The sequence below is a fragment of the Camponotus vicinus genome, unplaced genomic scaffold (genome assembly GCF_025532165.1).
Source record: "Camponotus vicinus isolate PSW18456_S1 unplaced genomic scaffold, iyCamVici1.0 SCAF_1, whole genome shotgun sequence".
Classification (NCBI taxonomy): domain Eukaryota; kingdom Metazoa; phylum Arthropoda; class Insecta; order Hymenoptera; family Formicidae; genus Camponotus; species Camponotus vicinus.
The window spans coordinates 33,618,115-33,630,437 of NW_028141945.1; the positions used below are offsets into that span (position 1 = coordinate 33,618,115).

At 32.5% G+C, this 12,323-nt stretch overlaps 1 protein-coding gene and 1 long non-coding RNA gene across 13 annotated transcripts in view; one reads left to right on the forward strand and one right to left on the reverse strand.

The window, feature by feature from the left end:
• Positions 1–2,717: 2,717 nt before the first annotated feature.
• Positions 2,718–12,323, reverse strand: part of Scgdelta (sarcoglycan delta) — a 294,591-nt gene continuing 284,985 nt past the window's right edge. For all 3 annotated transcript variants that reach the window (XM_083084034.1, XM_083084042.1, XM_083084052.1), the window contains one exon: positions 2,718–5,195. In XM_083084034.1, coding sequence (XP_082940160.1) covers positions 4,841–5,195 — 355 coding nt within the window. In that variant the 3' untranslated portion in view covers positions 2,718–4,840. The remainder of the gene's footprint in view (positions 5,196–12,323) is intronic.
• The window catches only part of LOC145962758 (uncharacterized), a 107,572-nt gene continuing 103,034 nt past the window's right edge, over positions 7,786–12,323 (forward strand). For 8 of the 10 annotated variants that reach the window (XR_014435949.1, XR_014435945.1, XR_014435941.1 and 5 more), the window contains exon 1: positions 7,792–8,618. This is a non-coding gene — a long non-coding RNA (uncharacterized LOC145962758). Of the gene's footprint in view, positions 8,619–12,323 lie in introns of all 10 variants that reach the window. The other 2 variants (XR_014435947.1, XR_014435944.1) reach the window with 2 other exon arrangements.

Consider the following 12,323-nt stretch of genomic DNA (forward strand, 5'->3'; position numbering starts at 1 on the left):
CGGGACATGTTCATTCTTCATCTTATCACTGTCAAAAACCACAATTTGTGACGAGAAATTCATTTCCCTTCCGAAATTGAGTTTATATGAGAGCGAAAACGACGACTTTCCCATTGTTGAATCGTCATATATAGATTAATGATAATAAGCGCTTATAAATAATAACCAAGGGAGGGATAGAGAAAGTATTGATTTTCTGGCGATGTGTATCTACGCGATCGGTGAATTAACTCTCGAAACGGATTAACAGCGCAAATCTTCTATGCCAGCTGCAAAAAGCCTTTGATCGCATCAAACTAAGCTCTCTAGAAATTAATATGTCAACCGGAGCCACTACCACTACTCGCCGCAGTTACAGAACACAGTTGCAATCGTAGAATTGCCCGTAATAAACTCTCACTGTAAATCAAATTATTCGCGGCTTACTGTGTATTCGTTAGTAGCCATCCGCTTTCGATCATTGATGTAAAAATGGATGTGTAACTGGATGAAGATGAATTTAAAAATAAAGAGCTAGAAGACGGAGTTAATTATTAGATCGGCGAAGAACGTAACTCGATCGAACGATTTTGCAAAGGGATTAAGGCACGCTCGGAGATTGAACTTGTCGATGCGAACGCCATTGAGTTATTCCCGCGAAGATTCATGAATGTTTACTTCAGTCGCATCGTATAAGTTTGTACTTGCGCGAGGTAAATCCGTTCGTTTGTCTTTCTCCCGTCGGTGTAAATCATTAGATTTACGGCTGCCGACATTACATATATACCTTCTACGGAGTCGCGCTTGTGAGTTTACTACGTCTGACCCGACACGGATGTATATTACTGAGACACAAATGCGTAATAAGCTTAGACTCGACACTCGGAAATTGACGGATCACAATCGATCGATCTTCATATGCACATGAGTGCCTTTTCAAAACCACCTATACATGATATCTAAAGGCATATCTTATCACGCCATTAACTAACGCGGTTGACCCGCGCACGTGGCAACCATTATGATGGCGTAAGTTGGATTTTCTTCGCAAAGGATGACGCGTTGTCAAAAACCGTATTGCTCGCTACAAATATTATACATTTTACATCATTTAGTATCGTCAGAGTGGAATGGAAGATTATTGCGACCGACAAGAAGTGTAATTGCGTGTAATGCGCGTGTACACGTACGTGTGTTATGCATGGCTAATTCGTATTTAAAGCTTTATTGGATCCGTGTCCCGCACAACAATTTCACGGTTTACAGGAACCATTCTGCAGTCAGGACACTGCTGCCACCAACACCATTCGCCGCCGGTTACCATCCACCTATATCGTATGGTTGTGCATGCTCAAGCTCCTCGAGTACGTACAAGGTACGAGTACCAGCGGTGGCAGTCACTTAGATAAGTACTTTGCCCAGGTATCTTCTGTATAATGAATGAACAGGAACTCTCCTCTGGACTATACGGTGGATATACTTGAATAATTATGTTTCCTCCTCTCGCTTCTCCTAGGAGAAGTAATTTTTATATATTCTTTTTGAAGTTATACATGTTAGATTTATTTATTAAATATTATAATTCAAATTGAAATGTGTATTTTTTATTAATTAATGTTTATAATGTTAATTAAATTTATTTATTTATAAATTTTGCTATAGTAATTTCTATGTCGCAGTTCGAAAATATAGAGTGGTTTAATATAATAATAAAGTAATAGGGAAAAAGATAGTTCGTAAATGTATCATAATTTTCCGAAAATGTCTTTCTCAATCATATCGTCGCATCCGATCTTCCTCTCTTCGCTTCTCCCTTTTGCTTCATGCATCGTAAGAAGATCAGCACGATATTTTATCATCTGGCAAGTATTTTTTTCTCTCTGTCACTGCTAATTCACACCAATCTACGACATGTTAGATCGGTTAAACCCCCAGTCGACGGAACTCTCCTCTCTACTTGGCTGTGAGCTTTATCCGCCTCCCCACCGTCGCTGAATGCAATTTTAATCCCGAATTCCAAGAAAATTACCTTGCCGTCAGACCTGTTTAAGGGGGTGCTAGATGAGATTGCCTCTGTTACCTGTCAGCCCGCTTGACATATACTATATTATGCAGCTAGCTGTTCGAACTAGTTTTGAGATTATTCTCTAATTTAAATTTCTATTTTCCTTTTGCACCGTCGCTCCCAAGTCAGGGCATCTGTGTTTTGATAGAGAGCAAGTGAATTTGCGAGCCGTGGCTTCGAGAATTTCAATATCCGCGTTTTCACAAATAAATAGACACGATCGAAAGAGTCATTTGTATTTTTCAGTTAAAGCCAATGTAAATTTTTAATTGTAATTTTGCGCTCGCTAAACTTTTGCCTTTTGTTCAATGCAACAAAGCCCTTACGGCAGTTATTAGTTACACGTTATAATTGGTGAAAACTGTAGAATGTATTGAATATGGTGAATATATACATATAACATTCGCCATTTGCGTGATATGAAAAAACAAATCTACCTGCAACGCGTTGAAAATTACGCCCTTCGGGAACAGGCGGCGCATCCAGCTGAATGAAGAAAGAATAGTAAGGTTAATGGGGCCAATAACACATTGGACGACGGAATTTTATTTATTCAACGATATCACTGACTAATGGCTTATAAAATAATGACGTCGTCCAATGTAATTATGTGAAAGGTAACTTGTATGCGTGACATGATAAATTGAAAATGTTCAATAACTGGATACAACAATTAATAATAATAGTAACAATAACGACTTTATTGCCACATACATAAATAAATGGACATGGCCGATGTACAGCGTACAAGCTGGATCGCGATTCGATCCGGTTGCGTGAAACTACCGTCTCATTCTCTCACTCACTCACACTCTTTTTCTCTTTCTCTTTCTAACTTTCTCTCGCTTTTTCCGGCGGCACGCGCAGCCCGATGCAGCCGTCGCCCTACTTACAACAACGGTTCTACTTTATATTGGAGCACGGGTTAAACAGACATCGCGTTAGAAGTAAGCGATTTCGCGAGGAATAATCTCCCTGAAAGGGTCCCGCGTGACACCCAGCGCTGAGCGAGAGCGGAAACTCGTAGTGGGAGGGAGAGTTGCTACGAACGATTTGCCTACAAGTGGTTTCGCTGCGCGAGACGTATACTCGGTACACAGGGTATAAAGTATCGAACGAAAAAGACTGACAAAGGTGCTACGAAGAGATGGGAACAAAAGGGAGATCGAGGGATCGTCGATTTACCGGGCGCCGTCTAACAGCGATCGCGCGTTTCGCTTCGACGCACGACGTTCCGAATTCCCATCTTTAATTTTCGCATCTTTAATAGCGCCCGTTTAACATCATTTAGTGTTACATTTAATGACGCACAAGATCGTCTGCTTTTTTCATGTCTTTTTCATATCTTTTGTATTTTTCAAGACTGCGCGCGTAAAGAAATTTTAATTCTTTCTCTCTTTACTTGTCAAATATAAACCTTTCAGTCGCCAAAAGTGAGATGAGAGTCCGGTACGAGATGCGCATCGCAGAGTGGTGTCGGTGACACAGTGCTACGTACACATAGTTAATATAGGATCTATTCACGGAATTCTTCCGGCCAACGGATCCTCGATGGACAATTCAAGGGCTTCCAGACGAGCGACGCCCTGCCGGGAGAAATATACAAGTTCGAGCCGAATCTAGAGCGCCAAACAAGCAAGCACGCCGCGAAGAAATATGCGAATATTTCGCAACACAAGAACTTTAGAAGGCATGTCGCATTGACCGACGCTGACGCTGGCGCGAGAAAAAGTTAAAGGAAAGAACTCGGTGAATGTGCCGCTTGAAGATATTCTTCAGAGGGAATTTTTCAAATGTCCGCGAATTCGAGAGAATTTTTCCGGTTGGCGGTCAAGATCTCGCGAGAATTTCTTTTGTATCCGCACGACGGGGCATGTTTCTCTCTTCCGAATTGCAGAGAAAACACCTGACGCGCTTGTTCGCGCGCTTCGCCGCTAAATCGGCTGGATGTTTCGCCGACGAAGATTGGCGCCGTGAAACGCCCACGATTGAAGATGATTAACATATGCCTTAATCGCTGGATTAAAATCGCATCAACGCCTGATTGTATTTTTATACGGTAACTCAATTAACAGTAGATTTACGGGACCCGTCAATTTGACGGTTTTTGGATTTCAAGCAAAATTGCAGAAACTACTACTATTTTCTAGCAATTTTTGCTGATGTTTATTAATGTTGAATATATATTCGTATCATTTCATTAACAATAGTTAGCAAAAATTGCTAGGAAATGATAGTAATGATTTCTGTAATTTTGCTCATAAATCTGGTCCCGTAAATCTAGTGTTATATGTTATAACTGATGTTAAATTGTAAAATAAAAAAAAGGCGAGAATAACGTAATAAAATTTTAGTTAATTGACATGTATTTGAGAGGTGACACTCGTCAGCGTCCAGATTAGGCCCTAAATAAACTGGAAATTCCCAAAAAGCGCCCGGCACTTAAAGGCGTATTGGGCATACGCCGCATTCATCGAAAAATAGCGCATGCTGGGAATAATTAATTAGCTCCGACTATCCGCATTTAACGTATTCTCTCTCTCTCTTTCTCTCTCATCATGATTCCTAATACATCGCACTCGATATTTCCGTCCATTTGACGCGTGGTAAATTCGTTTGATATCGTTTGCAGTGTTCCAATAAAGGCCTCGTCCCCGATCATGCCAATTGGCCGATCGACAGTGCGTCTTTCTTTTTCTTTCACGTTTTCTGTCGCCAAGATCACCGAGTCACATAGTTTATCGCGATTTGTAACAAAGTATCCTTTCGTATTCAGAACTGTCGAATCGTTTCGTATTAGCAAATCGACTTGTCGGCTTGACAAGTACCCTCCGGCCTGGCGAGGAAGAGCTTGCCACTTGCACAGGCACACAGCTGATAGATGGTCGTCTCCCTCTGATGAGTGGATGAAGATCTACTGGAGTGCTGTTGCTGCTGTTGCTGTTGCTGTTCTCTGGACGAGTGTCCTTGCACTGGCATCGCTGTCTTCAAGCCCTTCATATAGACGGACTTGGCGTCGAGTCGAATGGCTCCATGAATGCTCTGCAGCTTCAAATCTGTTAGACAGGACGCCGAAATCTCGCTTGCCCAGGACTCGATCACAACTTGCTGAGGAGCACTGATTTTTAATGATCTCGTCGCTGATTCGAGCCTGCAACATAGCAAACAAGAATTGTTTCGTGAATACTAACGAAAACGTATTTATGAAAAATTGATTAATTTTAATTTAAAATATTTTTTATAATTTTCTCCGATGTAAAATATAATATAATGCTTCACATTTTTGCTTAAATCAATATACACTTGCAGACAGATTTTTTTGATAGTTAAAATTTACAAAGATTTATTAATATTAATATTAATTAAAAATGGCATCAATTTTTAATTAATTAATTAATTAAAATATTCTAATTATAAGATCAATTGTTTGAAAATACTGAGAAAGACGTTTTTCCCAAGTGAAGAATGTTTCAAATAACTGCAATCAACAAAAATAATTTTTTATATATATATATATACATGTATTTATTGCTGCATTTTAATCATGTACTCGATTTAAAATAACTACAATTCTTGATTTATTAAAATCAAACAATGTAAAATTAATTTTCGAAATATATAATCATAAATGGAAAAAAAATAATAATATATATTAATTTTCTGCGAAGGCTAACTAGTTAACAGCGCCAATTTCATCCATGTATGTCGTTGTATTATCTCTCAAAACGCGATCGCGAAGTATTAGAAGATATCGAACGTTATTTTCTATGAATAATTAATGATTATTAGAGCGCAATTAATTAACGCAACTATTTGTAATAAAATAGGTATTTTAAAAAACAATTATTTAATTATATACAATAGGAATTAAATTAATAGAGAATAAGAATTATATATTATTATATATTATTATTTTATTACGATATTTAAAGTAATAATTATTTTTTAATGCTTGTATTACAATGTATTTCGCATCGTATCCTGAATTTTTCGACAATTTAAATATAACATAATTTGCTTGTCATTTTTAAATCGAGAACGTACAATAATATCAGCAGCCAAATTAAATAATTCAAATAATGAAAAGATATAATGTAGTATCGATCGTTTATTAAAAATACATGTATTTTAGGTAATATATACGTTTAAAATGCATATAATATTAAATTTAATTGTACATTTTCAGATGGATTTATTGCATTTCTTTTTTAATTATCCATTAATTTAATTTTATTAATCGATTGTCATTTGTCCATCATTTTCAAATTAAGAATGTAATGAACCATCGAATTAAGTGATTTAAATAAGAAAAAGTTTCGAATTTATTTTATAATGCATTAAATATTTCGTAGGGGCAACACACAAAATAATTATTACATATTTCGACGCGTTCGTGCTTCATTATGTTATATTCCATTATTATCTTTTCTATTATATTATATTCGAGACAGAGAAGAGACGATATACCTTTAACTGGGTGAGGTAAATTCATGAAATAAATTAATTATTGTTACTAATAATTAGAAAACTCTTTAGGAAATGCAAGATTATGATCAAAGCTATAGGAAAATTTAGTAGAATAGACAGAAAATCGACCAGCGTTTCATATAAATACATTATAAACGCGGCTATGCCTTTAAACGAGTAAAGTAAATTCATTAGAAAATTAATTACTGTTGCTGATAATTAGAACTTTTTAGAACAATTATAATTAGGTTATAGGAGAACTATAATAATAGTATAGAGATAGAAAACTTGAAAATCTCAGTGTCTCACATAGATACATAAAAACTGTATGGCTTTACATACTCTATTTTGTTTACATACATACAATAACCTTCGCGCAAATCTTGAGAAAAATTATATAGACGCATTAGTTTTCGAGATCACGAGAGATACTATAAGACGATGAACACGTTATCATTCTTTACATTTTACATTTATTTAATAATACACAATTATTTAAATGATTATTAATTACACATTTTCTTCTGGACTTTTTCGATCAACAGGACAGACACCAGAATATTATATATAGACAGTGTATACAGAACAAAATGTGTGTGTGTGTGTGTGTGATTCCGCGAATCAAATAACACGCATTTTACATACACTATTTATAATTATACATTAAATTAAAATAATACAAATAATTAATAGCTATTTAATAATAATAATAAATATACGCGTAAAGTTCAAGAATTAATCTTTATATTTATTTTAAATTATTATACTGTGTATTCGTGCAATAGCATGAATTCGTATTTTTCTCGTGAAATTAATTCAGTCGAATATCAAAATAGTTATTTTCGATTATATGTCTGAATGAATAGAAATCATTATATGATACAAATTACATGAAATCTATATATTCATGAAATCAATACGTCATTATAAATTGTCATTCCATTAATGATATTAATGACAATTGTTTTTTTAATGATGCCTGTGGATATATGCAAATATGTTCCATTGTGTTATGAACTTTGAACTAATTTAAATGTAATTCGTACATTATTAAGAGAATGCGCGTAGTAATACATAAAGCGCCGGATTAATTTCAATAAGAAAAAGATCCGTATTAATCTACTTTATAACGTATTAAATATTTCGTGGCAACGACATAATATTTAGCGCGTTTATATTTGAGACGCGTAGCGCGCTTTGTTTACGTACTACAGCGACCTTCACGCGGCTAGCCTTGAGCGCGAAGACGCTGCGAGACGCGTCATTACTCGTCGCGACGCGGCCGCGGGAAGTACACGAGGGTAACTACGCTATTATTCTCTACATTTATCTAGTAATATATAATTATCTGAACGATTATTAATTGCTGATAACATTTGCTCGTCGCTATTAGAAGATACGCGAGTACGAAACGAATCGAGTCCAGATCAGGTAACAGATAAACGACATGTTTACATAACCAAGAATATTTATCAATTACGCACAATGTAGTTTATGATGATTCATATTAGTGATTTGTTCAGATCCATGTAAATCGAAATCTATGCAAGTAGTCGGTAAAACAATACTCTCATATTTTCGAAAATATTATTACATGAATTTATCGTTAACCTTAACTCGTATAGTTACTCAAATTACTAGATTAGGTTAGGTAACATATACAATGTGAGGTACTAATCAGTCTCTGAAACGCGAGTGTATTCTATCTATTATTTATGCGAGGAAATGCGTAAACATTAAATCGATTAGTATCGTCGCGGCGAATGATACTTGTGTGAAGTTACCTGGTCTTCCCACCGATTCGTTACGTCATTCGGAGTTTGTTCATTATGTTCGTTGCAGTCAAAAAACCGCGAGCGTGTCGAGCGGATCGTAGTTTCGTACGAGTATTTCTTTCGTGTTATTTTTCCGTCGCAATGTGATAAAGTGTGCGTTGTGCGTAATCAATATCGCGGATACCGTGCGATCGTAGTATTTTGATTAGAACGCTCGATCACATGAACTGCGTTTTCGCGAGTGAGTGTGCCATGAGGGACTGACAAGTGACAACGGCAGTACAAGAGGGACGAGGAGACCGGGGAGGTGGAGCAACGGAGATGACGATCGAGTGAGTAATTTATTATCTTTTTATTTATTCTTTATCTGTTATTTGTGAAATTAATTACTTATTTCCGCGAAGAATATATAAAATATTCCGCATGCAACGCATATAAAATATATTTATTTATGATAAAATATTTAAAATATATATACTTATTTATTTATTAAATATATTTATTTATAAGATACTTGAAAAATACCGCGCCAGCTATATAAAATATTTCAGAAAAGTAAAAATTATATAAAATATTTATATTATTTATTTATTATCAAATATATTGGAAATGTGTAATTATTTAGATTATATTTGAATTATATTCAAAATTTAATTTTTTAAAATTTTACAAAATATATTTTTAAAAATTTTATAAAATTTAAAAATATACATGTATTATTATAAATTTTATATCTAAAAAAATGTTTCAAAATAACATTTAAAAAATTTTTTTATATAATTATTTTTTATATGCGTGCACTAATTTTTGAGTAAAATAAGTATGTTATTATTTAAATATATTTGTATTTCACAAATTAACATTCGTTATGACTCTGCTACGCATCGTTTCAATGAATAAAATTATCTCTTATTTTAATCTGTGAAAGAATATTATAAATAAATATCTCAAGGATTTTACTTTAAAAGCTAAAATAATGAAAATATTTAACTTTGAAAAATGTATAGCCATTTTTCTTGAATTTAATGCATGTATAGTAATGCAAATATAAATATAAAGCTCACAAAATTGAATTTGTTGTCGATGCAGGATTTGTCATTTTCTGACATATTTTGGTGGCAGGTTTTATTACATGTATACTAGAATATATTAATTGCAAGAGATGCACAAATCACATATTGAAATTTATAGACAATTTAAACTGGCATAACACATAAATATAGAAAAAAATTGAAAGTATTTCATGCAACTAGGGAATATACTCTGATATGTGATAAATTGAAAATAATAAAATATTTTTTTTTTATAAAATATAAAAACTGCCTCCAAATGTGGTAAGAATATTATAATCTGTCATATTTCTATTATATTTCTTGTCAAATACTTATACATAAATTATTATACATAAAAATGTCAGTAAGCACAGCATACAAATATTATAAAGATATATTAATAATTTTATTTCGAGTGTCAAAAACATAATTTAGATTTTGAATTTAAATTTTAAATTAATTTATGTTAATTGATTTTTAAATATTGAATTAATTTCTTGAAAAAATAATAATAAGAAAAAAAATTAAAAATAAAATAAAATTATAATATCTAAATACTAAAACTATAGAGTTATAAAATTATATAATATTTTTTAAAGTACATATATAGCTATTTAAATTTCTTTATAATATTTATAATTCATGGATAACCGGAAAGATAAATATTATATTGTGAGATATAAAAATAATTTAATACATATAGAATAAAAATTGCAAATAATTAAATATATATATATTTTTTTATCTTTTGTGTTTTCCTTTTTAAATATTCTTTAAATAGAATTTGATATTTATATGTGCATTTTTTATTTTTCTCTATATACATTTCTTTCAAAGTTAAATATTATATAAATTAATACGCAACAGAGAGAAAGCCAAATATTTAAATTTTATAATCAGATATTTTCTGAATTTTCTATTTCAGAATACATATACATGTATAACAAATAAAAAAAGAACAAAAGATATTTCACAATCACATAACACATAATTTAATTAAGTTTTTTCAATTAAAAATGTAAAAAATTAATTATTAATTGTTTTAATTCATGTAGTGTAATCCAATTTTTCAGATCCTATTTATTCATGTTATTGACAATTTGACTTTGTCATTTAGAACAAAGTAAAATAACGTGAGATAATTATTTTGTTGTGAGATAAAAATTTTTTTATATAGATTTTTTACTTTTAAAATTAATTACAATTTTTATTTTACATTTGTCAATTATATTACAATACTTGATATTGAAATAATTTCTAATGTATTATATTAAAATTAATTCTTATAATATTTTAACAATATATATACATAGAAATGCCTAAAGATGTATATCGGAATATATAAAAAATTTATACTGATAATTAAATATTAATTATAAGAAGTTTATTATTTGTTTGGATTTCACAATCTTATCTTTTGTTGATTCTTATTAATGTACTAAATTTTATAGGAGAAGTAACTGGCTCAACAAAATTTCTTTGAGATTAATTATTGCACATTTGTCTGTTGATTTAACATTTGATATTTTTGTTACATCATTGTTACTATTTACTGCGTCCATTTTTTATATCAAACAATATCACGCATAATTGGTTACAAATTAATATTGGTTGATTTTAATTCATAAAAAATTAATGTTATTCTTAATCTAAATCAGAAATTCCAAAATTTACTTTATAATATAAAAATGTTTATTTGTAAAATCTTTATATTATGACGTTTGTTAAATAACATTTGACATCATACATATGTGCTACATTGAATAAATTATAGCTTATTTTTTATTATATTTCGATCGTATATTACAATATTTAATATTTTGCATTTATTTATATTTAAAACTTAATAAATATTTTAAATATTTTAAATTTATCGTTTATCTTTTTAAATATATATGATAAATATTTCAATCGAAATTTACATAATATTTACAGGCAGTTTTATAATATTAACATTAAAGTGGTGCAATATATAGAAAAATAAAAATATTGATTGTATAAATTAAACGACAAATGTGACAATAATATTCAATTCTTATGCAAAGTTTACGTAAACTTTTTATATTTATATTATAAGTACTCGATAAATAATTTAAGGCTTTTACTTAACTTTGCGATATATAAAATGTAAGTAATATAACCATTATTCGATGAGTCGCAACGAATTCGCATATTTCAATTTCAATATATTACGTTCCAATAATGATACGGATTACACCGTAAATCTGTGTGCTCGTAACTGTCGTATTATATCCGAGTATTCCGGCAACAGGGTAATACCTGTATTGACTCCCGCAACCCAAACTCAAACTCGCACAATAATCGATTCTTTTCCATGAAGGAGAAAGAGACGGTCCACGATCATCCGTCTCTCCTCTCGTTCTTCACGAAGCTGCTCTTTTACCGCTCCACTCCGCCACCTTATTCTCCCGCAACCGCCCCTAACTCCTTCGTCCCCCTCCTGCCATCTACCTCTTCGGGAACTCGTAGGATCCGCGGTATTTCATATCTGGCGCAAATCCAATCCTATGAATATAATTTTCCACGCGAGCAAAGTTTTATTGTAATCGTAAATCCGTCTGTAAATTGGCTGGCGCTATCAATAACCGATGTGGCGGTACAACTCCGTCCTGTTCCCCCTTACCCCTTTTTGCCATCTTCCTATCCCCTTCCTTTCGATGCTACCATTCGTAGACCTCGATTTCTCGCTGTAATACACTGAGGTGCTCGGTGAGAGATAAAAACAAAGACGAGCGAAAGAGAAAAGAGTTTGAAGGTTCTATGAGCTTTCTCGGGCCGAAGATGCGATAATCGGAACTGGATGGAAAGGAATCGCCGTTTTTGACGGGAAAATGACTTCTTTGCAAAGAAACGAAACTCTGCTAAAACGCGTTATTATTCGATCGGATGAAAATGATCGATTGATCGCGCTTGCTCGGCGTTTTATTATTAATTTGTACGTTGAGGCGCTATTTTCTAAATATA